The 18,274-nt window shown below is 36.2% G+C and overlaps 1 protein-coding gene across 6 annotated transcripts in view; it reads left to right on the top strand.

Moving 5' to 3' along the window:
• INTS6L (integrator complex subunit 6 like) overlaps nucleotides 1–18,274 on the top strand; it is a 61,639-nt gene that overhangs the window by 13,961 nt on the left and 29,404 nt on the right. For 5 of the 6 annotated variants that reach the window (XM_077145219.1, XM_077145223.1, XM_077145218.1 and 2 more), the window contains 5 exons: nucleotides 7,495–7,644; nucleotides 8,460–8,549; nucleotides 8,775–8,958; nucleotides 9,172–9,300; nucleotides 11,762–11,925. In XM_077145219.1, the coding sequence (XP_077001334.1) occupies nucleotides 7,495–7,644; nucleotides 8,460–8,549; nucleotides 8,775–8,958; nucleotides 9,172–9,300; nucleotides 11,762–11,925 (717 nt within the window). The remainder of the gene's footprint in view (nucleotides 1–7,494; nucleotides 7,645–8,459; nucleotides 8,550–8,774; nucleotides 8,959–9,171; nucleotides 9,301–11,761; nucleotides 11,926–18,274) is intronic. The other variant, XM_077145222.1, reaches the window with a different exon arrangement.

Genomic DNA, 18,274 nt, shown 5'->3' with positions numbered 1-18,274 from the left:
TCTCACCTGCTGTGCTGGAGACCTGGGTTCGATTCCCGGAGCCTGTCCTTGCCAAAAAAAGAAAAGAAGACTCACATAAGCTATGTGTCTTTTATTGGTCTTGACTGTTAGTATTTCTGAAACATGTGGATGAAAACCCGTTGACTGAGCCACGGAATGGTAGTGATCAGTGTTCTTTGGGAGAGATTTGATATTTAATCAAATAAAATGGATTTAACAAATTTTAGCAAATTCAGTACACTACTAAATTGGGGAAGTAACTTCGAGACAAGGGACTCCAAGAGAGCTGGATATTCTTAAAACAAAGAATTTTATAAGAACAAGCTATGCTAGTACACATGCAACACACGTATAACAAAATGCCTCCATAAATCAAAAACGACATCAGTCCCTTGAGTCAAATGAGAAACACACACGCACAGTAAAATCAGGCCCAATTGCTAAAGAGTGTTAAGAGGGAATAGTTATGTCAGACAGGATCAGAAAATGTAATGCAAGAAGAGAATTTTAAAAGGAGAAGCAAGAAGCAAGACATTCCATTTTTAAAATGAAACGTTGTCTTTGTAATGTGTACCTTATAATTTTACCAGCTTCCTTTATAGGTGTGCAGCTGTAAACACAATTTAAAAAGAGGAAATGTTAACATATTAAGTTATAGAGCTGTTACAGTGTGAAAGCTGCATTCTGTATAATTGATATGGGAGTCATTTTCCATTTACTTAAAGGGCAAGTAAACCTTATCTTAAATCTATCAGAATTTGAGTCTATTTTAGTTGTGTGAAGAAGTTTCTTGATGTTGAAAAGTTTTAAGCTGCGCAGATATCCGGTGTAAGGCTAAGGGCAAAAACCAAGGGAAAAAATCATTCGTCTCCTCAGGAGACAGAGTTGATTGGAAAAGCAGGACTTCTCATTTTATGTATCTTTTTGCCTTGCTGATCCATTTACCAATGCAAGAATAGTTTGTGATGTCAAAGATGACAGAATGCTGAAGTTGGAGAAGAAAGTAAGTTGATGAAGAATACTGTTGAAAGCGATTTGTTCAAATTGACTGGGCTGTTGCAGAGCAAGTACCTTAAACTTGTGGAGAGCAGATGGAAAAAGGAAAAGAGTTTTTTTCTTTCAACAAGAGAAATGATGGCCCAGCTAATTTTAGACCCTTCAACTTTAACTTGAGACATCTGGGAAAATACTTAAATTTGTTAGTCATCTAGTTTGTAACCACCTAAAAGAGCTCAAGGTCCTGGAGAGCCCTCTAACACGAGTTTATGAAGGGCAAACTTTACTAGACCAATCTAATTTCCTTTAATAAATGATAATAAAAAAAGCCTTGTCAATGAGAGGAAAGCAACATATTGAGTCTCAAGATTTCAGCGAGGCTTTTTATCCATTCATTGGAAAGGGGTTGCTTGTTAACCAACTAGAAAGACTTCAACTGTTCAGGAGAGTGTCCAAATACACTGTGGGGTTTGGGTCTCAGAATGGATTACTGCAGTGGCTCAGGATCAAGTCAAGGGAACATAGGATACATGGTCCCTTCTAGTGAGAGTTTCTCCCACTGCTGTGAGAGAGACACTGGCTTGTGAAAATTTCAATACAGAAGGCTTATTTTTGCTATTCAAAAAGGTTCATTGTTGGTCCCTCTAAATGGCCTCCTAGGGAATTTTAATTATTCAATTGTTTTTTTTTATTTGCAAATATTCTATTTACATCCAGGTTTTAAGGGGGCATTTCTCTTCTGTAAATTTAGGTTCAGCTGCCCTAAATTATCCTTGTCAGTCACTTTGGATGGGGAAATTAATAGCACATTCATTAAACTTGCATGTTAAACTATAGAGCAGGGCTTTCAGAAAGGGCTCTAATTCTATTCCCACATCCCTATCAAGGACAATTGACCTGCTTTTATCTGTTTTACTTGATTATATGTCTTAGTAAGATTTTGATAGAGGAAAGAGTTCCCCTATTTAAGAAAATAAAAATCAACGAATCAGAGAAAAGTCTGGCCAAAATGCGATGGAATTCAGGAAGGACAAGTAATAGGAAGCTGAAGTTTGGGGAAGCCACTTGATAATGCCCCCTGCTTTCCCTTTTCCAGTTGAAACCAATGGAGAAGTAAGACACAAGAGCCAGCCAGAATTCCAGTAGCAGCTTTATTCCTGTTAAAGGCTAGACTAGAGGATATAGCCTAGATGTGGGTTTACAAAGAACTTCCAAATAGTTCACACGATGTCAGAACTCTCATGTAGATCTGTTGTAGGGGCAGCACCTACCCTTTAAATACCACATATCAGAGAACATACCAGAAATTAGAAAGCATTTCAGCATCTGGCTAAGAGACAGCGGGTCAGTTTCCTGTTCCCAGACCCACCAGTCAGATAAGCTGGAAAGAAGAGTGCAGAAGGCAGTGGGAAATATTTCTTTTAGGCTTTGCTTTTTTGAGGAGAAGAGTGGAAATTCCTGCCTTTCTGTGATGATATGGGTGGGAATAAATGATTAGTAGGCTAGGCAGATAGAGCTAGGACTAGAAAGGCCCATGCTTTTCCCATTGATATGAAAAGGTATTTTTAGTTAACTATACAAATTTAAATCAGTACTGAATTAACAGGTCTTCTAAGACAGAAAGTGTTTTCTTTATATTAGTCAGATTTCTATAAAATCTTTATTAACAGGTATAGAATTATAGGCTATGAAAACTGGAAGGGACCTTAGAATTGGTTTTTCAGCCCTTTCATTTCTTCGGTGAGGAAAGAGTCCCTAAAAGGTAAATGACTTACTCTATTAAACTAGTTAATGATATAGACAGGAATAAACCAGGGTCTTCTAATTCCTGAGTCACTGCTCCTCAAACTTAAGAAAGCAAATTGTTCTTTATTTAGACATCAGAGGAAATGGGCTTAAATGAGATTCAGAAATTTTGTTAGACTTATGAACTTTTAAGCTAATATAATACCTTATGTCTATTAAGTAAATATGTGGTATACACAGAAGAGTCGCTAGCATAAGTGGTTAAATGGGCAGACTGTTAGGCTGTGTGACCTGGACAAGCTGTGTAGCCTCTTGGAGCCTCAGTTTCCTCATCTACAAAATGGAGATAACAAGGCATGTACCTTATAGGGTGATTATGAGGCTCACATGAGAAGGATGCATATAAAATTCAGTGCTTGGCATGAGTTCCTGACACATAAGAAATAATAACTATTAGCTGCTATTATTATTTATCATCATCAATATCATCATTTTACCTCTGGGAGACTTAAGACTTAACTTGTGAAGGCAACAAATTTTCTCTTGGTTAGGTTAGAATTCCATCCTTCTCAGAGTCTTTATTTGTCTCACCCTTGTATTCTTTAGACCTCCCAAGATAAATACTTTGTAGCTTTTCTTTATCCCTCTCTCCTTGAGGATATATCCCTATCTTGTCTGTCATCACGTCCTATCTTGTTTCTTTAAAATGTCTCCTAATTTACCCCTCCCTCTCCATTACCATCCTAATTCAAGCCTGGATTACTAGTTACGTTTCCTAGCTTCTTTTTCTTACTACAGCTTCTCCTTCCTTCAGTTTATCCTATATGTCACTCCAGAATGATCATTCCTAGATGCTGCTTTTCTCCTATTTATCCCTGTCTTAAGATCTGTAATGACTACTGTGTACTGAATCAAGGGCAGGCTCTTCTGCCTGACCTTCACGGCCCTCTAGAACAGCTCTGTCACTAGAAATATAAAGCCAGCCATAGGTGTAATTTCATTTTTTTCTAGTAGACAATAATATATTTTATTTAGCCCAATATATCTCAAATATTATGATTGTAACATGTAATTAATATGAACTCTATTTAATGAGATCATTTACATTCTTTTTTTGTTCTAACTTTCACAAATCCCATGTTTTTAAAATAGTTACAGCACATCCGGATTCAGACAAGCCACCTTTCAAGTGCACAATAGTCCCATGTGGTGATGGCTTCCATGTCTGATGGTGTGACTCTAGAATTTGATTTGCCACCACCATCACCCCAACAAACAAGATGTACTAAGTCTTACTTCTTCCTCATTTGTGAAAAAAAAAAAGAAGTGTGCCTATTTTATATGGTTGCCCTAAGTGAATGTGAAGTGTGAACGTGGTTTATAAGCTGTAAAGGTCAATAAGAATGTACGGAAGTAAGCATTAGGAGTAAAGGTTTTACTGACATGAAAATAGGGTATCTTTGGAATAAAGTAACTTGAAAGCAAAGATCATATTATGAAGTTAAATGAGCTGTCCTGAATTCATTTAAGAAAAAATTAACTCCAAGTTAACAATGAAGGGTATAAATGTATATTTTCTCTCTTTCTCACTTCATAATGATTTTTTGGAAGAAATTTGTCACATTAATAAGGTTCTCAAATATTTCAATTAATTTGTGGGCCTCTTTTTTTCCTTCAGCATTTTGTGGAATGGATTTAGGAGCACTTATTCCTTCTCTTAAAATAAGAGCTGGACTGCTACTAAGTTTAGTACTTTTGGTAGAAAATGTAGCCCATATGCTTTCTAGTACTGTCATTCATTTTTTTTTTGTATTGTTCAATTTGTCGCAAATAATTGGAATTGACCCAGACACTTAATGCAGCAACTTTCGTCAAATGTTTTCAATTCATATTATAAAGGAAATTTTACGGAGTAATTATTCTGGTAAATTGATTAATAAGACTACTAGTAATTGGGACATGTCGCTTTAAGTATTGATGAGTGAAAGGTTGGTTGTTTAAGTGGTATCCAAATCCTAGCCGTTTACCAAATGAAATAGTCCACCAATCTTTCTTTAGTCATATCTTGAACCATCATGTGGCTTTTCAGGAGTTCAAAACCTCCTGTAGTGAATAACCACAACTTTTACAGTGTGAAGATTGCTAAACTAAGTAATTCCAAAAAAAAAAAAAAAAGATGACTTTTGTGAAGTGGCTTCAGAGTAAAGGATTCCACAATGCACAAGTTTTCCCAAGCCAGAAACCTCAACCTGATGTATGACCCTTTCTGCCTCATCCATCCTTCTAATTAGTTGCTAGTCCTTATGACTCCATCTCTGAAATATTTCTTTAATCTGTAATGTCCTCTCCATCCCTACTGGCCTACTGCAGGCTCTCATCACTTTTCTCATAAGCTGTTGCCAACAGTCTCCAAACCAGTTTCCCTGCCTCAAGCTTTGGCCTCCTTTAAACCCCACAATTTATTCTCCAACTACCAACAGAATGATCTTTCTAAAACACAGATCTGATTGTGTCATACCCCTAAATTGAAAATTTCAAGATATTCCCAGGGCCAGTTGATAAAATCCAAACTACTTAGCATGGTGTACAAAGCACTTCATGGCCTGATTCTATCTTATCAAGCTTGCCTCCTGCCATGTACCCAGATCAGTAGATAATCAAATTACTTGCAGTTCTCCAGTAAGCCCTGTTTTATGCACTCTCTGTTCTCTTGCCTTGGACTTCCCCCTGTACTTCCCACATCAGCTTGGGGAGTCCCATGGTCTTCTCTTCATCTCTTCAGAAGATGTCTATCTTCTTTGAGAAGGCTTCCTTCACTCTGTGGTCATTTCTTCTTTCAGTCTTCATTCCTCTTTGTCGGGCACTCCTCGAGGGCTGATTCCTCTCTGTCCCCAGCATGTAGCATTCTACTTAATGTAGCATAATTACTGAAGAAAAAATAGTTGATTAAATAGAGAAAAGAATTTTTGTTATTCCTCATGCACCTTGCTCTTCTACACCAAAGAAAAATCTGATTTCAGAACTTAGTTTGATTTTTAATCACCTATTGTCATTCCTAGATATTTGACAAGGACAAATTAAATCATAATCTTTCCTCTTCACTAAAGTTTAGTCTGTCTAGTTTAGTAAGATTTTCCTTGGGCTACAAGGAATTATTCTCATTCCCTACTTTCCCCTGGTACTAAAACACATACACACATACACACATACACACATACACACATACACACACAACTGGTCAAAGGAACATATAGAAAGATTCTTAACTTTAGATCTGTCAATCTATGGAATATGTTATAAACATTTAAAAAACAAAAATGAAAATGACTAAGCACATCTTCCATTTCATAGAATCCCAGACTATTGAACCTAGAATAGATCTTAGCAAGGACTATCGTCTTTTTGTATAATTATGCCAATTGTGTTATGTTCAACCTTAGAAGATGCCATTCTCATAGATTACTATGTATGTGCATGACACTCTGCCCCAGGGTTATAACATGTAAAACTTGCTCATCTAATCCGCTTCCTTTTCAAATGAGGAAATTTATGTCTTAAGACGCCAACAGATTTGCTTGAGGTCACAGATGTATCATGATAGAATCTAGGCAATAATTCTCTCTGCCTCTCAGTCATTCAATCTACTAATAAAATTTGCCTCTGCAGACCATGAAACTAGAAAACATAGTATTTGCTAGAGTTATAAGGATACCGGATAATATGCCTTCAACTAAATATGAAATTTAAATCATTTACTTTCTCTCTACTATTTTCTCTTGCTTTCCAGCCCCTCACTCCTTAGATCTGCTGTACTGGCCTGGTTAGTGTGACTTCAGAATTCAGCATATCATCACACTGATGCCCTTGGGACTACTGGGGTGCAAGTGGCAGCTAATTCCACCATGTTGCCAAGCTGTGCTGTCAGTTCTCTTCTTTGATGGCCCACTCTTCTGGGGCCCACTGTTGGCTCTCGTCTTTTTTTGGCTTCTCTTCTTGGCATTTTATGCTGCTTTGTTTTTATAGCAGTCACCGACCAGTCAACATGATCTTTTTCTTCCTTCTTTTCTGCAAACCAATGCATCACAGCATGTTGGCTGTAGACCTTTGGACTCTGGTTCTTTGCTAGTATTCATAGCTGCTGGGGCTGCCTAAGGGATGCTGCTTCTTTGCCAACATTTTCCTTTCTTTTTTTCATCTCTTATTCTAGATTTGGCACTTTCTGAATGCTTGAAGATTCCATAAGGGTCATCTCCAAATAATTGTTCTTATAATTGCCCTTTTACTCTCATTTAAAAGTGAAAATATTGTTTGGGAGGAGAAATCTTAGAAAAAATTATGTAGATCATGCACTCAATAGCTATCTGTGTCTAGCAAGGACAATCCATTTTAAAAATAACTACTTCTTCCTCCCCTTACTCCATGCTTATCATCATTGTCAAGCTAAGGTAACTGAGGTGTTTTGGTAGGTTTGGTTAAAGCTAAATAGAAAACTGAAACTCTTGAGCCAAAACCCTTTGGCCATAATGAATGAATGTGTGGTATCCTTGAGTTCTTTGCTCTTTATCATTAAAGCTAGCATATCTCTCTGAAACTTATTCCTTGCTTTAGTTCCACTTGATCAGTCATGATGTAGAATAGAATCAGGTCATTTAATTTGTTAGAGGTTTGCTACTTGCTGTTTAAGGGTTGTTTGCACTTTACATATTGTTCATTGTATAATCGGGAATTTCTTTGTAAATGTTTGGTTTTCAGGCTGGTTGGAAGGAAAATCACGCAACATTCATGAGTGAACTAAAAAATCTTCAGGCTTCTGGACTGACTACTCTTGGTCAGGCTCTAAGATCCTCATTTGATTTGTTAAATCTCAATAGATTAATATCTGGAATAGACAATTATGGACAGGTAACACAATTTTTTTTGAGTGAGTACAGCTAATTTATTTTGGTGGCTTGGGGTAAGAATTTAATATTGGGCATGGTTACCAAGTTTTCTGCTACTTTTCATAACCTCCAAATGGAGTTTCATATACCTTTTAAGTACATGATTTTTAAAATCTCTCTCTTTTTTGGGTCTTGTATGTGACTTGGTTATAGAATAGCAATAATTGCCTACCATCAGATCATCAGATACCAGAGAATGGGATGAATAAATTGCAGAGAAATAAGCAAGCAGGACAATTGAAGAGGAACTTTCTGTATCCTTAATCCACCCCCATACAATGAAAAAGCTTTAGAATAAGAGGAAGGCAGAATAGCATTTGCTGCTGCTACCATTATCCTTTCCTACTCTTAAAAACTCTGATCACAATAACTAGAGTTACTTTCCAGGGCATAAGTTACTCATGTTCCCCTATTGTGCCAGGATTTCAATTTAGGTGAATGGATTCATGAGATACTGTGTGGGTGATATGCCATTGTAATCTCTTAAATATTGTTCTGTTATGATTACTTGGAAAGAAGTGAGGGAGGCATATTTGAATGTTTTAGTGTTGGGAATTCCCAAATTATAAGAATTCCCCCGTTTATGATGACTATAACCTGTTCAAGGGATTGTTATTTTGTTTCCCACCTACATCAGTCCCTAATCTTTTCCTTCTTATTTATCCAGGCAAATAGACATTTTATCAAACACTTGAGATCACTGGCAAGGCAAATGTAGACGTTTAAATAAAATTTTATTACTTTACAATGCTCTAATACTTTTAAAATGTATTTTAGGGGAGAAATCCATTTTTTTTAGAACCATCTATTTTAATTACCATCACAGATGGAAACAAGTTAACAAGCACTGCTGGTGTTCAAGAAGAGGTGAGATTTGTGATTTTTTATTTCATTTAAATGGCAGAGAACATGCAGTCATTTCTGTGGGAGGCATATATTTCCACTTAAGAATAAATTTTATCAAACTTTCCATTTTGATAATCTTTGAAAGATTGCATCATCTTACGGGAAAATTGAGTCTTTTAACTTTTTAATCTTTCTTCATTTTGTATGGGTTGCTAAGATGGACATTTTCAAATTTTGCCTTCTCAGCTTCATCTTCCTTTGAATTCTCCTCTGCCTGGAAGTGAACTAACCAAAGAACCTTTTCGTTGGGATCAAAGGTTATTTGCCCTGGTGTTGCGTTTGCCTGGAGTGGCTTCTATTGAACCAGAGCAAATAGGGAGTGTACCAACTGATGAATCTGCCATCACACAAATGTGTGAAGTCACAGGAGGTATTGGCGATATTTAATATTTCTGAAGGAAGAATTCAGGAAGGCAGAGTACTTGTCTTCTCTCAAAATAGTTAATAGAAGCTTCTTTTAACTTTGCTGCTTAAGCTCATCAGTATGATGTTTGCTGCATAGTTTAAGATTTCAAATGCTCATATCATTAAATAATATTTTATTTGATTAAACTTGTACTCTTTGTTTTCCCTTTTGGTACAGGTCGCTCCTATTGTGTTAGAACACAAAGAATGCTGAATCAATGTTTAGAATCTCTAGTTCAAAAAGTTCAGAGTGGTGTTGTTATTAACTTTGAAAAAATGGGACCAGATCCACTTCCTATTGGAGAAGGTATAGTAAATAACTTTCTGTTACCCTAATAGGACAAAGCTCTGAGGTTGAGAAGACATTGGACAAATCAATAGATACAGTCTTCACTATCCTCGTGGATACAAGTGGTTGCAAACATCTATGCAGTTACCATTCATTCATTCCTCGCCTAGGTGTATGTGGCAGGTGGCCAGATCCTAACAACTTTAATTTTAGTGTCAAATCTTCCCCAAACAATTCCTCCTCCTCTCTTCCCATTTTATATACCCTGGTCCCCAGGTTTGGGATGATATTGAATCACTCACCTCTCTTTTCACAAAATATTTGGAGGTTCACTAGTGTGTCACTTAACTAGTAATCTGGTTTTGGTCTTGTGAACACCAAATGCACCAAGTTGTCCTTATGACATCTGTGTTAGTTGCTGTACATCAACAAGAGTTTGTGCATGTTTGTCCAGGAACAGCTTATAGTCTGTACAATCATACAGTAGTATTTTTCAGGCCACTTTTTAACTGCAGAATCTTTTTTATCCAAATGAGATTTTATGGAGAGTTCAATGTAGAAAAAATAGATACAAGCGGAGCTACTTTAGGATAGGGGAAAGACTGTCCCTTCTCTCAAGCCATACCCCCATTTCCAGGCTTCTTCAGAGCACTGATCTAGGCTATTGCTTCTCCTCATCCCCATCAATTCACACAGATATATACACGTGCCTACCTAGAGTCCATCACTGCCACGGTATTTGTCTGATCTACTCTAGATATTTTAATTGCCTTGGCCACAATCACTAGTGGTTTCCTAGAGAAGAAAAAAGAGCAAATGCATAGGGGCTTCCTGACCATTTTTTATTTAGTTCCTGGACCCCTTTGAGGAGCTATTGTAAAATATGGACCCCTTTCCCCAGAAAAATAGATGTAGGCTGCACACGCAATTTTGTATATAATTTCAGAGTAAATTAACCTGGAGTCCAAGAGGATTCCAAGTTAAAAACACCTGCCATAGAGGACCGATGCCTCACAGTCTAGTTTAAATTAATTATAAAGGAAGAGCATGTTATATACTAGCAGTCAATTACTCAATCCATAATTTCATATTCATTATTTTATTGGAACTTTCATACTGAAATCTTTGCAAGAGGTAGTTTGGCGTCATAAACAGCTCAGACTTTCTTTCTAGCTTCAGTTCCCCTCTGACCAGGGTTCTTAACTTTTAAGAGTCTCATCAAAGCTAAGAGGCCTTTCCTCAGGAAAATGTATATCCCCAGAATTGTGAGCTCAACTTCAGGGGAGTGTCTTAGGTCCCCTGGAACCATTGCATGTATTCCCTAGGGCCCTATGGACACCAGAAAATCTCTTCGTCTAGAGTGAGTTTTCCTTTGCCTTGTTTCAAGCAATCCTTAAATAAGTATATTAAATGACTTGCAACTTAAGAAAAACAAGACTCAGATCATTACAGCATATCTTTTACAAATATAAGTTAGACAATGGGAGCATTGCATACAAGATCATGTAACTTTGCCTTGCCTTGTTTGGAAGTAGGGGTGGTGGCAAATAAAATATGCTACTTTAAATCATTCAAACGCAGTCAGGATATAGCATTCATCATTCTATAATGCTCATTTTCCACAAACATTTAATGGTGGATGGAGAAACTATAGTTAAATAATCCATAATTAACATGTTGCTTTTGCTTTGTGCTTCTTGCCCCTCAACTATTCAAGGATTAATTTATGCATGGATCCTATTATTTTGCCTTTGTGGTTAGTCATTGGGTCTAACTCTTTAGTAAGAAATCCTTTTTTTTTCATCTAATTGGGAATAGAAAGAGTATATATAAATGGAATTTACTGGCGGGCCGCGGTGGCTCAGCGGGCAAAGTGCTTGCCTGCTATGCCGGAGGACCTCGGTTCGATTCCCGGCCCCAGCCCATGTAACAAAAACGGAGAAACAGAATACAATAAAAACAAGAAAATGATTAAAAATGTTTCCCTTTCTTCCTTCCTTCTATCCTTCCTTCCTTCTCTCTGTCTTTCCTTTAAAAAAAAAAAAAAAAAATGGAATTTACTACCTATTTTGTTAGATTCCAAAAGTGTAAAAAACATATCAGGAAATGAATAATTTCATTCGCTTAATTTGATAATTGAGTTCTGGAAAAATAACTGATATTTTAGTGTATTTAATCTATGTGTTCAAGTCTCAGGGAATTTAAAACTAGCTTTAAAATAGTTTCCCACATAACTTCCTATTCTAGTGGTAGGTTAAGGAAAAGGGAATAGCTGGATTAAAGAGGATGGAAGAAAAAATGTTTACTAAAGAGAACATTTAGGAATCATAGCAGAGTAGCTTTATTTTTCTTCCTCCATATTTCATGAATAATTGTTTTTCTTTTGTTTTGTACATTGTTTTTAGCTGGAAAATTTGTACAAGATCAGAAGCTGTACAAAGAAATGGATGCCTTATTCTGTCTTTTGTTTAATTTTTAGATGGACTTATGGATTCATCTAGGTCAAACAATTCATTTGCTACTCAACCATGGCATAGTTGTCATAAGCTCATTTATGTGCGTCCTAACTCTAAAACTGGGGTTCCTGTTGGACATTGGCCAATTCCAGAATCTTTCTGGCCAGATCAGAATTTACCTTCACTAGTAAGTGTCATAGAACAAAAGGTAAACATCATTCTGGATTTTCAACTTACTGATTACAGTGAGTCTTATAAAATAGCTTTGAGGATTTTATTACGTGTTGCGGTAGGCAAGTAAGTCTTCTTCTTTTTGTCTTATAGCTCATTCCTATAAGCAAGTGAGGTCTTCCTTTTTATTATGGTACTTTTTATTCTTTCAGTTGCCCTTGCCACTGAAACATCCTTCTTTGCATGCTAAACCATTGTTGTTTTTTATGCTGTTGTAATCTGACTTGGTTTTCATTTCAAAGCAGCTAATTTGATTGCTGCTGCAATCAAACGCACAATGTCTAAAAGGTACTGGCACTGATTTTTAGGTACAGTCTCTGGAAATTAGAAACCAGTTTTATATTTTGTATAGGTTCTAGGAACATATTAAAAATAGAAGTCATTCTCCTTCTTCCTAGATACCTAAAGGGACTCTGTGAGCCTGCTTTTTATCTTTTTGTAATGATGGACCATTATATGTAGCAACATATGTTTCAATAATGGGTAATTAAGCAGTATTGTAAAAATGATCTCTAAGTGGGGACTTGTTTTCTTCTTCATTGTGTTTGGTAGAAGAGGATTTGATATTATATTGCTTCTACTACCCCAGAAGTGCCTTGTTTTGGCAGGGATAGTATCTAGTGATAAAGGAAATTTTATGAAACCCACTCTCGTTCATCTCCTTCCTTCTCCCCACTCAATATAAAATAACCTGAGCAACCCTTCTTGATCTAGGGGTTGGGAGAGCTGGTGGTAGTGGTGGTGGTGGGGGGGCAAACAGATCACTCCTCCTCCAGTTTAATGCCTTCCTGGTTCAGCTAACCTATATTATGTCTAAGTTTTAGAATTTTACAACAGTGAACTGCATTTTCTCCTGGGGTACTGTTTTGGGGCTCCTGCATTTTTTCAAGAGTGTCTATGAAAGGCTTGAAAGTTAGACTAAAGAGCCATCAGCCCCTCCTATGGATGAGGGTAAATCCCCCTTCCTCCTTTCCTCAGGGAAGGCACTTTTCAAATCTCAGTATTCAGTTACTCTTCACCCCTTCAAATCTCCAAGTAAATGTTTTAGTTGCTCATTTAATTCATTATTGTTAGGAATGGGGCTCTACTAATGTCTTTCTGCTTTTCCATATGTTCAAGTCTAATAATTCATAAATATTTCATAAGTTAAATGAAAAATGTAATAAGTAAAAACTAGAATAAAAAAATTCCATGTAATTTACATATAGCTCCTGTTAACCACTTTTCCATCTTTAAAAACACAGTTGGAGGGACATCATCAGGATAATGACATAAGAAGTGCTGGTGATCATTCTCCCTTAGAAACAGCAAATAAATAAATACACTATGGGGCAGAATCAACTTTTTAAAAACTTTGGAAAATTATCAAGACTAGAGAACAACCTAACAAATGCTAAATAGAAATAAAAGAAACATCTAAAATCAGTAGGAAAGAAATGGGACAAATTTAGTGGTCTGGGTCCCCCTTCCTTATTTGGATATGCATGGCAGTTTGTGCAACTCGTGATGATGCAGAAGCCCATATGCATTCAAGTGTGGATCCCTGAGGACCAGTCTATCCACGGTGATAGTTTAACAGCTCTTGTACATTCAAATGTGGGTTCCTGAGGCCTGATAGTCTCATAGCAGCAGTTTGGTAGCCGGCAAGCATTTCCAGTGTAGATCCCTGAGGCCTGATTACTGTGCATATTAATCATTACTGATAAATGAAAATATTGGTGTCTTTTACATGACTACAACTGGCTCCATGGAAGATAGACTCAGGGCACAGGTCCAGTTACCTTAACCCAGAAGTTAACGAGGGCAGAAAAACTATGTTGAAAGGGGAAACTGAACTATGGAACTAAAGAATAGACAGTACTGAAAGCTGAAATGAAGAGGCAGATCAGAGGGCAGGAGGGAAGCTGAGCTGACCACAGCTGCCATAGAGGAAAAACTGTAATAAAAATGCAGAGCACAGCCCAGGATCCTGGGAGAAGGAGCTGGGGAGAGGAACTCCTTTCTTGAAGGAGAAATAGTCTCACCTATTGAGGAATTCTTGCAACTTACTGTGCACACCCAGGGCAAGATGCAAGCTCAGAGAGACCTGAGGAGAACCAAACTGTTAACTATGGCTATCCTAAATGTTCAGTATAAATGGGGCTAAGTGTCCAAGAAGAGTCTTATCACACAGCCAATCTATAGTAAACCTCAAGTAAGAGGGAGAATCTGGCTTCCAGAGTTAACACATCAAAATAATTAAATACTCAAACTTCAACAAAGAGTGCAAAGCATACAAAGAAACAGGAAGAGATGGTTTATTCAAAGGAACAAAATAAAACAAGAGGAAACACAGATGTTGAAAAAACTAATCAAAGACATTAAGTCAACTCCCCTATGAGTTAAAGGAAAACAAGGATGTAGAACTAAAGGAAATCAAGAAGATGATGCAAGAATTATAAATTTTAAAATGGAAGCAAGCAGAACTTTGGGGAATGAAATACACAATATCAGAGATTAAAAATAAATTAGAGGCATTCAACAGCAGATTGGAACAGATAGAAGAAGGAATTAGTGAAATAGAAGAGAATACAACTGTAGTCATTCAGTACAAAGAGCAGATAGAGAAAATAATTTTTAAAATGTGAGCAAAGCCTAAAAGAACTATGGAACAACATGAAGCTTACCTACATATGCATTATGCAAGTGCCAGAAGAAGAGAAAGAGAAATGGTAGAAAAAATATTTGAAGAAATAATGGCTGAAAACTTACTAAAATTAATGAAAGACAGGAATATACACATCCAAGAAGCCCAATGAACTCCAAACAGGATAAACTCAACAGATCTACTCCAAGATATATCATAATCAAAATGTCAAGTGCAAAAGATAAAGAGAGAATTCTGAAAGCAGCAAGAGAAAAGCAATTCATTCAGGTACAAGGTATCCTCGATAAGATTAAGTGCTGATTTCTCATCAGAAACCATGAAGGCAAGAAGGCAGTGACACAACAAATTAAAAGTACTGTCAGAGAAATACATATATGGCAAAAAGGTGCTTCAGAAATGAGGGAAAGTTTAAGATATTCATGTATAAACAAAAGTTGAGGGAGTTCATCAGGTCTAGACTTGCCCTCCAAGAAATGCTAAAGAAAGTTCTTCAGGTTGAAAGGAAAGGACAGTGCATGGTAACATGGAGCCATACAAAGAAAGAAATATCTTCATTAAAGGTAATCACATAGGTAAATACAAATTCTAGGATTATTGTAATCATGGTACATAACTCTATTTTTTTATTTCTTGCAGATTTAGAATACAATGAATAAGAAGCAATTGTATTTTTAAGTTTTGGGCACACAAGATATAAAAGGTAACAAGTGACAAAAACAATATAAAGGAGAATGGAGTAGTATAGGAACAGAGATTGTATATGTTATTGAAGTTAAGTTGGTATCATTTCAAACTAGCTTCTTATAAATTTAGGATATTTGATACAAACTCTATAGTAACCACAACAAAAATATTTAAAATATTTACAGAAATGTAAATGAGAAAGAGGTCATTCTGTTTCACTGAAAAGTTCAAGTATATACAAGAAAAGGGTACAATGGAGAAAATGAGGGACAAAAAAGGTACAAGACATACAAGAAAACAAAGGAGAAAATGGATGAAGTAAGTCTTGCCTTATTAGTAATTACTCTGAATGTAAATGGATTAAATTCTCCAGTCAGAAGATGCAGATTAGCAGGATGGATTAAAAAAAGGCATCATCTAACTATATACTGTTTGCAAGAGGCATGCTTTAGACTTAAAGACATACATAGGTTGAAAGTGAAAGGATAGAAAATATTCCACGCAAATAGTAACAAAAAGTAGCTGGGGTGGCTATACAATATTGGACAAAATAGACATTGTCAAAAGCCATTACAAGAGACAAAAAAAGGATGTGGTATGTGTTTTGGTTTACTAATGCTGTTGGAATTCAGTATAACAGAAATGGATTGGCTTTTACAAAGGGGATTTATTAGGTAACATGAAAATGTCCAAATTAAGCATCCACAAGGGGAAACCTTCATTCAAGAAAGGCCAATCACATCCAGGGTTTTTCTGTCACATGGGAAGACACATGGCCATGTCTGCTGGGCCTTCTTTCCTGAGTTGGCTTCAAAATGGCTCTCTCAGCTCTTGTGGGTCCTTCTGGCTTCTTCTGGGTGTGTTTACTTCTGCATCTCCAAATGTCTATGTCTCCTCCAAAATGTCCCTCTCTTAAAGGACTCCAGTAAGTGAATTAAGACCCACCTTGAATATTGGGGTCACTTCTCATATTCAAACAACCCAATCAAATGGTCCCACTCACAACTGGGTGGGTCACATCTTTATGGAAGCAACTTAATCAAAATGTCCCACCCAAAAATAGGTCTACCCCATAAGATTGGATTAAAAGAAATGGCTTTTCTGGGGTACATAAAAGTTTCAAACCAGTACAATTTGTTAATAAAATGGTCAATCCTCCTAGAAGGTATAACAATTATAAACATTTCTGCTTCTAATCACAAAGCCCCTAAATACCTGAAGCAACATTGACAAAACTGAAGGGAGAAATAAACAGTTCTATAAGAATAGTTTGGAGACTTCAGTACACCCTTTCAGAAAATCTAGAGAGAAGGTCAATAAGAAAACAAAGGACCTGAACAATACTATAAATGAACTGAACCAACAGACATATACAGAACACTACCACCCAACAACAGCAGAATACACAATCTTATCAAACGTACATGGATCATTTTCCAGGATAGACCGCATGTTAGGTCACAGAACAAGTCTCAATAAATTTTCAAAGTTTGAAGTCATACAAAGCATCTTCTGTGACTACAATGGGGTGAAGCTAAAAATAGTAACAGAAGGAAAACTGGAAAATTCACAAATACATGGAAATTAAACAACACACTGTTAAACAATCAATGGGTCAAAATAAAAATAACAAAAGAAATTAGGAAATATCTAGGATGAAAACAAAAACATAAGAAACCAAAACGTGGGGGAAGGAGTGCTCAGAAAGAAATTTATAACTATGAATCCCTATATTAAAAAAAAGAAAGATATCAAATTAATAACCTAACTTCACACCTGGAGGCAATAGAAAAAGAAAAGCTAGCTAAACCTAAACTTAGTAGAAGAAAATAAGAAGTAGATTTGAAAAGAGATAAATGAAATACAGAAAATAGAAAAACCAACAAAAGTTGGTTCTTTGAAAAGTTCAATAAAATGGACAAACCTATAGCTAGACAGAAATAAAAAAGAAGATTCAAATAACTAAAATCCAAAATGAAAGTCTTCGTGTGTGTGTGGGGGGGACACTACCACTGATCTTGCAGAAATTTAAAGCATCATAAGAGAATACAATGATAAATTGTGTGCCAACAAATTTGATAATCTAGAGGAAATGGACAAATACCTAGAAACACACAACTTACTTAAACTGAAACAAATAGAAATAGATCTCAACAGACCTATCAAAAAAAAAGATTGAATCACTAATCAAACACCTCCTAACAAAGGAAAGTCCAGGACTGGATGGCTTCACTGGTGAATTCAACCAAACATGCTAAGAATTAACACTAATCCTGCTCAAATTCTTCCAAAAAATTGAAGAGGGGTGAACTCTTTTTAACTTACTCTATGAGAACAACATCACCGTAACACCAATTAAATAAAGACATCACAAGTAAAGAAAACTACAGGCCAATTTCCCCTATGAATATAGATGCAAGAATTCACAATTAAATACAAGCAAATCAAACCCAACAGCATATGAAAAGAATTATACATCATGATCAAGTGGGATTTATCCTAGGAATGCACGGATAGTTTAACAAGAATATCAATCAATGTAGTGTACTACATGAATAGAATAGAGGAAAGAATATATATAGCAGCATTATTCACAATAGCTAAATGGTGGAAGCAACCCAAGTGTTAATGAATAATTGAATGGATAAACAAAATGGTATATACATACAATGAATATTATTCAGCCACCAAAAGGAATGAAGTTCTGATGCATACTACAATATGGTTGACCCTTGAAGACATCATGTTGAGTGGTATAAGCCAGACGCTAAAGGATAATTTTGTAAAATTTCACTTATATGAAATACCCAGAAGAACCTAATTTCATAGAGACAGTTAGTAGACGATAGGTTTCCACGGACTAGGGTGGGAGCAATTATTGCTAAACAGGTGCAGAAATTATGATTGTGATGAAGACAAAGCTGGAGTAATAGACATCGGTGATGATAGCACTATATTGTGAATAGAACTAATA

This window comes from Tamandua tetradactyla, chromosome X (genome assembly GCF_023851605.1).
Source record: "Tamandua tetradactyla isolate mTamTet1 chromosome X, mTamTet1.pri, whole genome shotgun sequence".
NCBI lineage: Eukaryota > Metazoa > Chordata > Mammalia > Pilosa > Myrmecophagidae > Tamandua > Tamandua tetradactyla.
Note: the sequence above shows the minus strand (reverse complement) of the source record. Positions and strands in the feature narration are given on the sequence as shown.